Here is a 15,685-nt window from a genome sequence, read left to right as displayed (position 1 = left end):
TCTGCTAGTTTGCCACAGGCATCTGTGTTGGCCACTGTGATAACAGGATACCAGACTAGATAGGCTATTGGCCTGATCCAACAGGCTCTTATGTTCTTAAGGTTGTGTTTGGACACTTGTAAGAGACCTTCCTGGCTGCAGTGGAGACAGAGCAGGCAGGCTGCCCAGGGAGGGGGGGTAGCTTTGCAAAGAGTAGTCATGCATTTGACCAGAGCAGCAGGCCTGGATCCAGCCCCTGAGTCAAAAGCATCTCCACACACACACACACACACACACACCCCTCCAGCCAACCCTCTTAAGGGTCTCTCCAAACCACACACCCTACCCAAAAATGCTCAGTCCTTGAAGGTTACGATTCTTGCTGCTGCTTATGTATGGGCGCGTGGGAAGGGGGAAATAATCGCTCAGTGCCTCACAAAGTCCTTTTCAGCTCTTCTTATGTTTGTTTGTTTTTTAAAGAAAAGAATTTCCAACAATTGAGAATTAACAAGCCGATACTAACGAACAGCGCCGGGGTGGAGGGGGAGGTGGGGGGAGAGAAAGCATGTCATTCTCCCATTCCCTGATGAAATCAGACCCGTTTTCCTGCCATCTGTTGCACTGTTGCTGGCTGTTTATGACAACAAATCTGTCAAAGAGAAATAAACTTGCATATGGTTCCTATTAGCAAGTGATAAAAAAATATTTAAAAAGAAAAACCTGATGGAAGATTGAAATGCTCACAGGTTACTGTGAGACAGGCAGAGAGAGAGCACAAAGTGGCATGCGAGGGGGGTGGGAGCTGGGAAGCCCCCAGAATCAGTGCTGCCCAGCCTGCAATCTGACCACTTTATAGAAGCGCAGGCCTTTGGCACCAACTCCGCAGCCACAGAGAGCCCGTTTCGGACCAGCTCCCTGTGGACCTTCGTGTTAGAGAGATCAATAAAGCTTGGCTTTGGGATTGAGGGTAATGAATTTTGCTTAGTACAATGATAAGAGTGAAGGTGACATGGGATGTGAGTGAGGGTGGCTTTGATGATTCAAGGACTGCTTTGGCCACAAGAGCAAAGAGGGGGGAAAGGAGGAGGGTGTTTTTTTAATAATAATACTAATAAAAGCACCAGGACTCACTTTGTTTTTCCTGCAGGACTCCAGATGAGCAGAAGGATGGATCTTCGCCTGCCAGAGGGAAGCAAGAGGGGCAAAGTTAGCATCTCTTGGCCAGAAGTACAAGGATACAACCTCTGTGTTGCATCTGCTGAGCCACAAATTGCTCTCCCTCCCAGACACTTGCAAGCTCCAAATTCTTTTTTATTATTACAAATTTTATTGAAAGGTTTTTAAACAATTACCAAGCATTAAGTGTCATCTTCCAGGACAAATGCATGCACAGATGTTGAGTCGTGAATGCAGTCATGCATATGACATCAAAGCAGACCAGGAAAAAATTCCACATGACAGTTTAAGCTCAAATCCACAGGGTATTCTTCAGTTTAGAGTATTAAGATAATTTCCCCAGAGTGGTTGTTATGACTGAGATGGAAGGGAGATTATTGCACTATTGTTAATAAATGATATAAATTGACAGCACACAGAGCCAAACCTGTGTTTGTTATTCCTCTTATCATCCTCTGATGGTGAGCTAAGTGCTCCATAAGGAGCTACATTCCACCCATATTGGGTCCAAGTTTCAAGCTCCAAATTTGACCTTCCAAAGCTTGGCTCCTCCAGGAAGGGACTTTCCTGCCTCCCCCACCACTAAACTCCATCTCCCACCCAAGCCAATGTGGCAGCTGCATCACTGGTACTCTTGAAAGGCCAGACAATTATACTAATTATCATGAGGTATAAAGACAGGGTGGTGCAAATGGGAAGCAGTGAGGGTGGGTGGATGGATGGGTAGAAACAGACAGCTCAGAGCCACACAAGCTCAGGAGAGACAGAAGAAAGGACCCTATTGCACAATGTGTAATTAAATGGATACCCACCTGTCAGGGGGACTCCTTGCAGGGACCCTCCCCCAGCCATCCTGACCAGCACTTTGCCCAGTGACAGCACTAGCAGCGGGTCAGGAGGAGGGAATGAGGAATGGAGCGGGGTGGAGAGGGGGCTCTGAGACATGTCAGAGCCTAGGCACCGACCCAGCTGGCCAGAGGGGGAAGGACAGCGCAGCGAGGTGCCGGAGCTTCTGCAAAGCTCCAGCCAAAGGGCTTCCAGCGCTCAAATTGAGCCACACGCCCACACACAGGGCTAGGGGGAGGCGCTTTGGGGTGCCCAGGCTTTTATGCTGGTCCAAGACGCGAAAGAAGCCATTGCCGGGTTATGAATCGGACTAGGCAGTCATGTTTTCTGATATCTCTGCACTGTAAATAATATGCACAATAAAACTCCGAAAGACAGAGCGGACTGGAGCGTCTTTACTCGAGAGTAGCCGCAACAATCCCCTGACACCACCCATCCAAAATACAGTGATGGCTACTGGTTTGGGTGGTTTTAAAAGTGTCCCAGGGCCCCTCCAAGTGTTGGTGGTCCACAGGGGCCATCATCCTAAGAACCTAGGAATGGCCTGCTGGGTCAGGCCAATGGCCCAGCTACTGCAGCACCCTCTTTTCACAGTGGGCAACCCGATGCCTCAGTGGGAAACTTGGAAGCAGGATGCAAGCACAAGAGCCCTCTCCCCTCCTGCGGTTCCTGGAAACTGGCATTCAGAAACATTGCTGTCTCTGACCATGAGTGCTTCCCATATCATGCATTCGGGTGAACCAGTTGGGATACTGGCCTGATCCAGCAGGGCTCTTATTGTGGAGCACTTCAAGAACAGCCCACTTAAGAATCAACCAAACTTCATAATTCTTCAACCAAGCTTCATAATTATTAGTAATAGCAAAAAGTAATTTTTGCATCAAAAAATTACGCCATGCTTTTTTATGACGGCGTCAATGACCTTTCCTTAGGTCTTTGCACTATAAAAAATGAAAATAAAATAAATCCATGAAATATGCACATTCGGAGGATACATTGTTATGAATGCAAAGCGCAGGAAGTGAAAGAGAGATTCGATCATTCATTCACTCAGTCAATCACACACACACACACACACACTTAAGTCTCCAGCAGAAATGTCACAATATTATCTAGTCTTTGGCAGGCAATTACACCTTGTGGGTATCTAAGGGTGGAAAGGGTGCTGCCCCAGATCCACAGCGCTGGAGTAGGGAAGGCTGACGTTCTCAGAGAGTAAGACACCCTCACCCTATGGCAAGCTGGAAGGTCAATTATGCTGGGAGATGCTTGTTGGGCCCCAAGCAGACCTGTTCTGCACTATGAGCAAGAACGGACTTGGCACCAAATTCCGGTCCTTAGAATCCAAAGCCAGTATGACCCTGCTTCACCTCATAGCCAGGTTTAAGATCCAGATTTAAGACCCAGATTTAAGATCGAACACAATCCTGCTTCACCTTACAGCCAGATTTAAGACTTGATAGGCTATTACACAACCTACACATGATGGGACACAAAAGAGAGATAAAAACACCATTTGCAGGCTTCATTCCCTAAGAGGCTTGCACTGCAATGACGACACAACTCCCGGAGGGAAGCCAGATCTGAGGTTCTCAGCCCTGTCATTCCCTGCTAAATGGCTCTGTTCCTTGTCAAATTAATCTGCTTCCCCCCCTGCCCCACCTTGCCTGCTGTCAAGAGGAGAGAAAAGCTTGGGATGCAGAGAAACCGTCTTTTCTCAGCAAAGAAAAAGGAAAACCTATGAATCATCCAGTCTTGATTGAGATAAATTAGCAGGGAAGCACTTGATCCTGGCCATCATCAAGGGCAGCGTGAAACAGATCACACTCCCCCCCCAACACACACATACCCACTAATTATCTGTTTAGCAGCCTTGAAGGTGCTGCCTGGCCTGTGCAGAACCCATGACAGTCAGCTAACATGCCGACAGGCAGAGGAAGAAGAACCCCAAGCAGTGACAAGAGAGCAGCAAATGCTACCCTCTCCAGCATATTGAAACAGAGCCCAATAACTGATTGGAGGTCTTTAGTGTCCACAGAATTTGTGTTAGGATACTAATCTGTTGATTCACACACACAGGGGCTTGTAGAGCAAGAAAACAGCAAAGCAGCTTATTATCAGAAGTGCATCACTTGGAAAAGGTATCTAATCCTAAACTAATTGACAAAGATCGCCAAGGGTGTGGAAACCAAGCCTAATGAGGACTGGTGGAAGGAGTTTAGGGGTGTTTAACCTGAAGAAGAAGAGAAGCCTGAGAGGTGATGTAATAAAGCCATCTTCAAATATCTGAAGGGCTTCCACAAGGAAGATGGAGCAACCTTGTTTTCTGCTGCTCCAGAAGGGAGGACCCAAACCACCGGATTCAAATGACAAGAAAGGAGATTCTGACTAAACATTAGGAAGGGCTGGCAGGTGTGAAGCAGGTAAGGGGAAGACAAGGGGCAAGATTGTAGCTGGAAGCCTTTGAGCGTTGATTTGTTGAGTGGGGAGCTGGGGTCCGCAAACATAGGCAGGTTGCAGAGGCTGGTCTTGAGCCTGAGCTATGAGGAGCAGGGAGCCACTGCAGAAGAGTGTCACGCCACTTTGGTCGCCGGGCAACAGAGCAGCATCAGCACCAAACTGGGCTCCCAATTTCTATAGAGAATGAGACCAGCATTTGCCAACTGGGGGCCCTCCAGGTGTTAAGAGCATGAGAATAGCCTTCCTGGGCTCTGCTGGATCAGGCCCATCTAGTCCAGCATCCTGGTCCTCACAGCAGCCACCCAGAAGCCTGTGTGAAACCCACAAGCAGCAACTGGTACCCAACTGGTACCCAGAAGCATTACTGCCTCCTGCTGTGTAAGCAGAGCATAGCCACCATGGCTGGTAGCCATCAATAGTCCCCACCTCCATAATCTCCATGACCAGATCATCTCTAGTAGCCACTGGTAGCCTTATTGTCCTCAATGAACTTGTCCAACCCTCTTTTAAAGCCATCCAATTTGGTGGCCATCACTGCCTCCTGTGGCAGGGAGTTCCACAGTTTAACTCTGCGTCATGAGTTCTAGTGTTAAAAGAGATGGAGGAAAACTTTTCTCTGGTCTACATCTTCCACGCTATGCAGAATTTTATAAACTTCTATCACATCACCACTTATCTGCCCTTTCTCCAAACTGAAAAGACGCTGCAACCTTTCTTCTTAGGGGAGTCGCTCCACCCCCTTGATCATCCCCTTTTCTGAAACTTTTCCAACACTGAAGGGGGGGCAGAGAGGGGGCGTTGCACGTGACTCAAGGTTACCTTGGTTCTCCTCCAGCTTCCCAATGGTCTCAATCTGCTCCACCAGGTCGTTGGAGTTCCACTGGCTCATCCCCAGGAGGATCGCACTCTTCCCTTCCGCCACCTCCTCTGCGGTGAGAGAAAATGGAATCACATTTCAGCACAATGGCATGGATACCAGAGCCAGGGCGGCTTCACTAAGACTAAAGCAGGTTGTGGTGGGAATGCATGGCCTGGCCATAGGATCAGAAAGTGGAGGGTCTCCCCCGGGATCCTTTGCAAGAGCATCACTGCATCTCCTGCATGTGTAAAATACTATTAGTATATAAAGCCCCTAACAATTTGGGACTCCTTTACTCAAGAGATCACCTTATCCCTTATATATGCTGACTTAACCACTTCAGTTGGTGGAACTGGCACTGCTATGGGTACCACATTAATACCCGTTCAGCATTTGTAAGAAATCCACCCATCTTTCAGTATGGCAGCACCTACACTTTGGAACTCCATGCCTATTGATGTCAAGAAGGTGCCTTCGTTGTTTTTGGGGTGTGCCTGCTAAAAATAGGTGCCTGCTTAAAAAATTCTTTTTAAGACACACACATACCCAGATATTTAGAAAGCCAGTGTGAGTCTCTCATCTCTTTTCAATCTGTTGTTATTTTAACTTTTTGAATGTTATGAATTATTGCTGTTTATTTTTCTCACTGATAACTTTATGGTTTTACTGTTTTTCGCAAACGAATCTGAAGTTCTTTTTGCAAGCTAGCGGTGCAAAAAATTTTATGAAATAAATAAATAAACAGGAGGCCCAGACTCCAAACAAGAGGCATCTCCTTCACAACACCCCTTAGGATGTTAGCCCTTCAGCGTTAGAGAGAGAATAACACATGGCAAGGCTGGCACAGAGCTGGGTGCCATTCACAAAGCGTTCACAGGGGCAGCCGTGCTTTGGGAGGAGGGAAAAAGCATTATTATTATTATTATTATTATTATTATTATTATTATTATTACCCCACTGTTTTCCCAGACCAGGACTCAATGCACCTTACCCCTAATTAAAACAACACAGGTAATAAAATACAATATCTTTCTCTGAGGATATTTGTTACAGGTTGTGTTATCATTTGTTTGTTTCACTGTTCTGGGTTAATTGTAGTGGGTATTCTTGGCTGAACTTCAGTGCAATTTGTAAGAGACGGTGATGTTACTGGAGGATTAAGTAAGATACGCATTCCCCTGAATTAAAAACAAATAGATCTCTATCCCCCTTTATTGAAGTCCAAGGCTGCTACCATCAACTGTGTGCACGCTGCAATTTAGACTGATACACTGAGGAGACAAGTTTACAACACACTGATGGTTGTGGGAGTTGCACAGGTTTAGCCTGGAGAAGAGAAAACTGAGAGGTGATGTCAGAGCCATCTTCAAATACCTCAAGGGCTGCCACATGGAAGATGGAGCTAGCTTGTTTTGTGCTTCTCCAGAGGGCAGGACCCAGATTAATGGGTTCAAATGACAAGAAGGCAATTCTGACGAAACATTAGAAATAACTTTCTGAGGGTAAAAGCCATTTGACAGCAGATTCCCAATGAATGTGTGGACTCTCCTTCATTGGAGGTTTCTAAGGTGAGGTTGGATGGCCATAATCAGGGGGTTTGGGCTGGGTGTTCATCAGTATGCGGATGACACCCAGCTCTACCTCTCTTTCAAATCAGAACCAGTGAAGGCGGTGAAGATCCTGTGTGAGTGCCTGGAGGCAGTCGGAGGATGGATGGCGGTTAACGGATTGAGGTTGAATCCTGACAAGACAGAAGTACTGTTTGTGGCGGACAGGGAACAGGCAGGTGTGGAGGACTCCCTGGTCCTGAATGGGGTAACTGTGCTGTCCATGGAGGCACAGGTTAATTCTGTGTCCAGGGCAGCTGTCTATCAGCTCCATCTGGTACCCAGGCTGAGACCCTACCTGCCTGCGGACTGTCTCGCCAGAGTGGTGCATGCTCTGGTTATCTCCCGCTTGGATTGCTGCAATGCGCTCTACGTGGGGCTACCTTTGAAGGTGACCCGGAAACTGCAACTAATCCAGAATGCAGCAGCTAGACTGGTGACTGGGAGTGGCCGCCGGGACCACATAACACTGGTCCTGAGAGATCTACACTGGCTCCCAGTACATTTCTGAGCACAATTCAAAGTGTTGGTGTTGACCTTTAAAGCCCTAAACAGCCTCGGTCCTGTATACCTGAAGGAGCTTCTCCACCCTCACCGTCCAGCCCAGACACTGAGATCCAGCGCTGAGGGCCTTCTGGCGGTTCCCTCATTGCAAGAAGTGAGGTTACAGGGAACCAGACAGAGGGCCTTCCCGGTAGTAGCACCCGCCCTGTGGAACGCCCTTCCATCAGATGTCAAGGAAATAAGCAGCTATCCTAATTTTAAAAGACATCCGAAGGCAGCCCTGTTTAGGGAAGCTTTTAATATTTAATGCTGTATTGTTTTAATATTCGATTGGGAGCCGCCCAGAATGGCTGGGGATACTCAGCCAGATGGGCAGGGTATAAATAATAATAAATAATAAATTATTATTATTATTATTATTATTATCATTATTATCATTATTATCTGTCAGGGATTCTTTAGCTGCAATTCCTGCTCCTGCATTGCAGGGGGCTGAACTAGATGACCCCTGTGGAAGACCCACCAAGTGTCCCTATTTTCCAGAGACATCCTGAATTTACAGAAGCCATCTCAGTTTTTGATTTGATCCTAGAAGGTCCCGCTTTTCCTTAGGACGTCCCTAAGGAGAAATGTTGGAGGGTATGGTAGGATGTCCCTATTATCATGGGAGATATGTTGGAGGGTATGGAGTTATGTGACCCCAGACCCAAGGAGATAACTATTACAACCTTTAGAAGACATCTAAAGGCAGCTCTATATAGTTTTATTAGGTTTTTATATGTGTTGGAAGCTACCCAGTGTATCATCATCATCATCATCATCGGGACTGTTCATGGTGGCAGGAGAGGATATATTGTTTATTAATATCCTTCCTAACTTGCAGTAGCAAGTTCCTTTATGTAGCAGAGTTACATTCCCCCTTTTATATGCACAGCAGATAGCTGGTTGCAGGCTCGTATGAGCCTCTCACTATTATACAATTCAATCTGTTTCAGATTGAATTGTACATTCCTGGTAAGTTCCCTTGAATCCCTCTTAAAAGAATAAAGACGTGACAATCTTATTCAAAGTCAATAAAAGAAGGTTACTCACATCAGTTCACAGTTAGTGTCCTGAAGGCAGACTTAGTAACAAATATGTACAGGTGGATCTACCCCATATGGGGGAATAATCCCAGTGCTTCTGCTAGCTGAGAGCTAGCAGAGCAGTCCTAGCTAGAAGCTGGTCAAATGAAGAAGGAAGTAAAAAAGAGGAAGGTGTGCTGTGTGACTCGTCCTTTTGTTACCTGGACAGGTTAGGTCATGCCCACCTTCTGTCACATGCAAAAGGAAGGATGTTCCAGTCAGGAGGAACAGAAAGTTTAGACTGGCCAGACCAAACATTCCCTTGCATGTCTTCTCTAGCATTACAAGGAATGTTGTACTTGACTGCCTCTCATGGATCACATCCCATAATTATGGAATAGGATGTCCCTATTTTCATCAGAGAAATATTGGAGGTTATGCTGCAGTCCCTTTGAACTCAACAACTCACTGGTTCTATTATTCCTCCTCTATTGGTGCCAATGAAAGGTTTCATTTACAGGTCAATAACAGCTTCTGAGAGGGTATTTGCAGGGCCGTCTCAAGCATGTCTGGCGCCGTGGTGCGGAGATCGCTCCGGCGCCCCTGCCCTGGTGGGCAGGCGCAGCGCAACGCGCAACGACCCCCTGCCGGCCCCACGCCACCCAGCTTACCCCTAGAGCCGGCCCTGGGTATTTGTCGGAACCAGGGCTGGGAGAAGGGGAGTTAAACTTCTCCCCACCTCCATGCTGCCCCCCCCCACACACACACAAGCAGCTCGGGCTTCTCCACAGATGCTATTTACATAACGAAAGACAAGAAAAAATCCCCCATTAATTGTCTTCGTCATCCTGGGCCTGGCTTGGCTCCAAGAGGCAACAACGCGGAAAGGCAGCCTCATCCCAAGCAAATCTCTGACTCCTCCGTTGGGTGGTTTTTCTACCCAAGCCCAAAGCATTTCCTTCCTGCTGCAATTATCACCATCTAAGCCACTGCATTCATGAATATGGATGATGGATCCCTCTCCCTTCCCAACACTTGGGGAAGATTTTAAAAGGTGGCAAATATCTGCACATCTGATCAGGTGTTTTGAAGCCAGAAAATGCCACTTTGGAAGCAGAACCCCTCTAGGCCCTTTGTGTTCGCTCAAGTCAGCAGCAAGGAAGGCAGAAAGGGGATGAGGACCTGGGAACCCCTTTTCCTTCCACTCTCATGGAGCTGCAAATTCAGAAGAAGAAAAAAAGCAGAAGGCAGGTGGGCTCCAGCACCCAAGGGCAACATCTTGCTAGGAGCTTGAGGCCTCCTTGAGGGGAAAAAATGCAGATTGTTTCCTTTGCTCAAATATCATTCTGCTTGCAGGTTTCCCTTGGGGGCACCTGGTTGGCTACTATTGAGGGCAGGAGGCTGGGTGAGTTGGGACCCCCTGCTATAAGGCTCTTCCGAGAGTCCCCTCATTCAACAGAAGCACCACTGGGGAATCATGCAACCAGGAGCAATCCTGCCTCCGACTGCGGAGTCAGAGAACGACCATCATGGCTAGTGGCTGTTGAGACAGTCTTATCCTCTGAACTCTGGGATGGGGTGGGGGGAAGTACAGGAAGAACCTGAAAGAATGGCATTTTCTTCAAAGCGTCCTCATGCCAGAGGCACCAGCTTCTCCAGAGAATTGGGGGGGAGGGAGAGACAGGCACATCGGGCGGCGTCCTGACGTCACACATGCAACATTGCACAAATGTCCTGATAACGTATGTCATCCTCTGAATATTGAAGCGGCCCAGTCCTCTCAAAAAAAATGTATTCCGGGGGCCAAAACTGCCTCGGCTCCTAGGAGTCGGATGCGGATGCCCCACAAAAACTGAGTAAACACATCATGGGTGTTTCACAGCCAAGGCCAGGCTTGGAAGCAGCCTGTAATCATAAGAAAGAATGTACGTTGAACCGGCTGGAACAGCCCAATGGCCCATCTCCACCAGCTTCCTGTTCTCACAGCAGCCAGCTAGATGCCTCTTCTGGGAAACCCGACAAACAGGACCTGAGCACTAGAGCCCTCTCCCCTCCTGTGGTTTCCAGCAACTGGCATTCAGAAGCATGTGGCTATAGAGCATAGCCATCCCGGCTTGTAGCCATCAATAGGGCCAGAAATTCTTTCAGTTTGGCATTTGGGGCGCGGGTGGCACTGTGGGTTAAACCACAGAGCCTAGGGCTTGCCGATCAGAAGGTCGGCGACAGGGTGAGCTCCCGTTGATCGGTCCCTGCTCCTGCCCACCTAGCAGTTCGAAAGCACGTCAAAGTGCAAGTAGATAAATAGGTACCGGTATCGCTCTGGTGGGAAGGTAAATGACATTTCCGTGCGCTGCTCTGGTTTGCCAGAAGAGGCTTAGTCATGCTGGCCACATGACCTGGAAGCTGTACGTCGGCTCCCTCAGCCAATAAAGCGAGATTAGCGCTGCAACCCGAGTCGGTCACGACTGGACCTAATGGTCAGGGGTCCCTTTACCTTTACCATGTGTGTGTGTCTGGGGGCTGCACACACAACTGTCATTTATTCCAAATTAGGACATTTGTCCTCCCTTATCAAATAATAAAATTGACTGGAAGCCTGCATCACACCCAGTCCTTATTAATGCAACTATTACTGTCTTTCACTGATGAACTGTAATAATAATATTTGATGGAAAAGAGTCTTTTGAAACATCAAAATATTGACAGCATTCCTTTCACTGTGTATTTCTAGTTTCCATGGAAAGTCTGGGTGGGCCTCTGTTCAGGCATCTGCCTAGGGAAAGATGCCATCGGGGCTTTTAAATTATAGATGTTGTTGAGCAATTCCAGAAATAGCAGAGGGACGTTTGGCAAGGGCAGAGAAGGAAGGGCTTTAACATTGCAAAAGGGCTTTTTGGAGGGGGTCATTTTTCCTTCCCAAGAGGAGGTGGGGAGAGAGAAGGGGAAGAGCACTGGGGAGGCTTCTCATTCTGGAGTCTTCTTTGCACAATGGACATGTCAGATAGCCAAGGAAGGAGAGCTCCCCCCCCCCCCGCCACTGTTAGGGAATTCACAGGGGGGGGGGGGCACATCTAACGCAGACACTCACAAGGCCTCGAGGCTTCTCACATCAGTACATGCAAAAAACATCTAGGGGTCTTAGTCTACCACAAGCTTAACATGAGTCAACAGTGTGATGGAGCACTAAAAAGAGAGAGAGAGAGAGCGCTAATGCTATTCTAGGCTGCAACAACAGAAATCTAGTGCCTAGATCAAGGGTAATCATAGTACCATTGCATTCTGCCTTGGTCAGACCCACACCTGGAGTCCTGTGGCCAGTTCTGGGCACCACAGTTTTAAAAGGACATTAGCAAGGTGGAAGATGTGCACAGGAGGGAGACCAGCAAGATCAAGGACCTGGAAACCAAGCCTTATGAGGAACAGTTGAGGGAGCTGGGGATGTTTAGCCTGGAGAAGACCGAGAGGTGACATGAGAACCATCTTCAAATACCGGAAGGGCTGTCTCATGGGAAGAAGGAGCCAGCTTGTTTTCTGCTGCTCCAAAGGGGAGCGTCTGCGCTGATGGATTCAAATGATAAGAAGGGAGATTCCAACGAAACATTAGGAAGAACTGTTCAACAGTGAAATGAACTCCCTTGGAGGATTGTAGATTCTCATTCACTGGACGTTTGTCAACAAAGTTTAGATGGCCATGTCTCAGGGATTCTAGCTGCAATTTCTGCATTGCAAGGGGTTGGACCCTCATGGCCCCTTTCCAGCTCTACAATTCCATGATTCTATGACAGGGGTTCCCAAACTAAGGCCCGGGGCCCAATCGCCTTCTAAATCCGGCCCGCAAATGATCCGGGAATCAGCATGTTTTTACATGAGTAGAATGTGTCCTTTTATTTAAAATGCATCTCTGTGTTATTTGTGGGGCATAGGAATTCATTCATATATATTTTCAAAATATAGTCCGGCCCCCCACAAGGTCTGAGGGACAGTGGACCGGCCCCCTGCCGAAAAAGTTTGCTGACCCCTGTTTTATGAAATATAGTCACAGAGGACTCCCTTTCCACAGCACAATGTGAAAATGGTCTTTCCTTAATGGTCTTAAGTACTGCACTGACCAGATATACCGCACTGTTTTGCTCTGGTGTTTTTTTGTATTTCTACTTCTATTATTTTCATTTATAATAATGTTGACCTGGGTGGACCAGTGGCCTGACTCAGCCTAAGGCAGCAGAGGATGTCCAAGGGGAACCCAGCAGTGGAAGCACTGAAGGCCTCTATGAAAGGGAGCAAGTGGACAATTGCCTGGCAGTGAGCATAATAAACACCAACCTCGTGCATCAAAGAACTCATCATCGGAACTCTCCACGGAGTCAGTCAGGATCCCGTGCATGGGCCACTGGGCGCTGAACCGGCGTAAATCAGCTGCAGAAGGGGACAGACAAACAAACAGAGAAAAGTCAGATCCGCTATGTAAAGTGCTCTCCTGGACAATGACAGCTCCCTTTCTCAAGCTCTGGGAGGAAGACCTTTCATTGCCTACAGACAGACAGCCAATCTTAAACAACTCCTCACCCACAACAATACAACCACCAGACTTAACATGGACACTGGTACCAGAGCCTGCAATAAACCCAGATGCCAACTTTGCTGCCACATACACCCGGACAACATCATTACTGGCCCCAACAACATCCAACATACCATCTCAGGACTATTTAATTGCTCATCTTCTAACATTGTGTATGCCATCAAATGCCAACAGTGCCCTTCAGCTCTCTATATTGGACAAACAGGCCAAACCCTACGCCAAAGGATAAATGGACATAAATCTGACATCAGGAACCATAAGACTGAAAAACCAGTAGGAGAACACTTCAATCTCCCAGGACATTCTATACAAGATCTCAAAGCAGCTGTTTTATTACAGAGAAATTTCAGGAACAGACTAGAAAGGGAAGTTGCTGAATTGGAAATCATTACCAAGCTTAAAACCATGGAAGCACCTGGGATGAATAGAGATATCGGATTCTTATCTCATTATGCATGATCAAGCTTTCTTTAGCACCTCAGCCCAGGACTAATTGCAGCCATCAGCAGCCATTAACACCCATCTACAGGTTTACCACTCCCATCAGCCCATCTCCCATTCCCACCCACCCCCACCACCCTCTGTATATATATAGGGTCTGACACTTCTGTTTCTAGTGTATCTGAAGAAGTGTGCATGCACACGAAAGCTCATACCAAAATATAAAGTTAGTTGGTCTTTAAGGTGCTACTGAAGGAATTTTTTTATTTTGCTTCGACTCAGACCAACATGGCTACCTACCTGTAACTGCTCCCAGTTAATCAGCCTGGTGAAATTAAACTTATTTTCATACAGAAACAGCCAACATCAAGCACCATATGAAAGGCAGGATCCTGCTCAACCACCCCACATGAGAACAGCTGTTTAAGAATTGTCGTTGCCCCCCCCCCCCGCCCTTCCTGTTCCTTTTCCCTTGCAAGTTGCATTTTCTTATATAGCAAACCTGTGGAGAATGGGATTGCTTTGTTTTAAGTGGCTGCATGTAAGCCACTCTGGGAGTCTTGTTGGCTGAACACAGGGGTGTAAACGCTCAAATAATAATCATGAACATGTGAGGACAACAAGGCATCCCCTTATCCAAAACAACCCTTCATCCTCAAGGACACTTTTTTCCACTTCTGGATCAGGTGGATTCCCCTCCCCCCATTTTTCATATATACAGAATAGAATAGAACAGAACAGACTAGACTAGAATAGAATAATTTATTGGCCAAGTATCAATGATACTTGGAATTTTGCTTCGACTACATTGCAATGTAAAGAAAAAACATACCTCATACAAACACTATTCCCCCATAGCTGTCAACTTCTGGATTGGAAAATAAGGGATCAGCGGTGGCGTGGCACTGGAAGTCGCTTCTGCGCATGTCTGCGCGACTTCCGGTGCCGGCTCTGCCCGATTTCCGGTGCCCAGACATGGGCAGAGCGGCATCAGAAACCGGTTCTGTGAATGTCCAGACATGTGCAGAAGTGACTTCTGGTGCCGGGCTGCCCGTGTCCGCATGTCTGGGCACCAGAAATCGCTTCTGCGCATGCCCGGAGGCGATTTCCGGCAGCACTTGGCAATGCGCAGAGGCGATTTCCGGCAGCACTTGGCAAGTGAGCGAGCAGCCAGCCGGGAGCTGGGACATTTACACAGCTGAGGAGCCTCCCTGGCTGGCAGGAGCTGCTTTCTTATAAATCCGGGGGATTTACGGGATATTTTGCAATTTGGAATAACAGAGGGAAACAGATTTAAATACGGGGGTTTCCCGCGAAAAACGGGAGGGTTGACAGCTATGTATTGCCCTCACAATACAACAGCACAGCGAAAAGACCCCATACCACCAACTGGCCTCCCTTCTGCCCACAACTACAGATTCAACAATTTCATGGCACAAGGAAAAAGGCTATTCCTGTGCCTAGACGTTTTTGTATATAGAGTCCTGTACCGACGTCCGGATGGGAGTAAATCAAACAGGTGATGACCAGGATGCAAAGGGTCTAGAGCAATTCTCTCTGCTCTCTTCCTGACTCGAGCGGCATAAAGTGTCTCTATTGGAGGCAAACTAACATCAATTACCCTCTCCGCAGTTCTTACTGCTCGTTGGAGCCTCTTCTTATCCAGCTTAGAGGCTGTACCATACCAGACAGTAATGGAATTACAGAGAACAGTTCCAATAGTTCAGATTTACCTATCAATCAACTGAGTAAAACTGCTACCATTTCATCCCTTATTGACATCTGAGAGTGCCCACCATGTCCAGAGAACATCATTGGAAGATTTAGGACAGATGTAAGAAAGCTCTTCCTCATGCAGCGCAGTTAAAATGTGGAACTCACTATCATTGGAGGGCATAATGGCTCCCAACTTGGATGGTTTTTTTTTAAAGGGTTAGACAGATTAATGGAGGAGAGGGCTATTGATGGCCACTAACCATGATGGCTTTGCTCTGCCTCCGTGGTCAGAGGCAGCCATCCATCTGAATACCAGTTGCTGGAAAGGGCTCTTGTGCTCGGATCCTACTTGCCAGTTTCCTACAATAGGCCACTGTGAGGACAGGATGCTGGGATGATTAAATGAGGAGGGAGGACAAACTATGTATGCCACCTTGAGCTCCTTGGAGAA

General features: G+C 47.4%; 1 protein-coding gene across 2 annotated transcripts in view; it reads right to left on the bottom strand.

Moving 5' to 3' along the window:
* PITPNM3 (PITPNM family member 3) overlaps positions 1-15,685 on the bottom strand; it is a 75,531-nt gene that overhangs the window by 38,900 nt on the left and 20,946 nt on the right. For both annotated transcript variants that reach the window (XM_035138852.3, XM_035138853.3), the window contains exons 2-4: positions 12,819-12,911; positions 5,281-5,388; positions 1,111-1,158 (exon numbers count right to left, since the gene is read on the bottom strand). In XM_035138852.3, coding sequence (XP_034994743.2) covers positions 1,111-1,158; positions 5,281-5,388; positions 12,819-12,911 — 249 coding nt within the window. The remainder of the gene's footprint in view (positions 1-1,110; positions 1,159-5,280; positions 5,389-12,818; positions 12,912-15,685) is intronic.

The sequence above is a fragment of the Zootoca vivipara genome, chromosome 14 (assembly GCF_965207765.1).
Source record: "Zootoca vivipara chromosome 14, rZooViv2.hap1.1, whole genome shotgun sequence".
Lineage (NCBI taxonomy): Eukaryota > Metazoa > Chordata > Lepidosauria > Squamata > Lacertidae > Zootoca > Zootoca vivipara.
The sequence above is the reverse complement of the archived record's forward strand: the minus strand, read 5'-3'. Positions and strand labels throughout refer to the sequence as shown.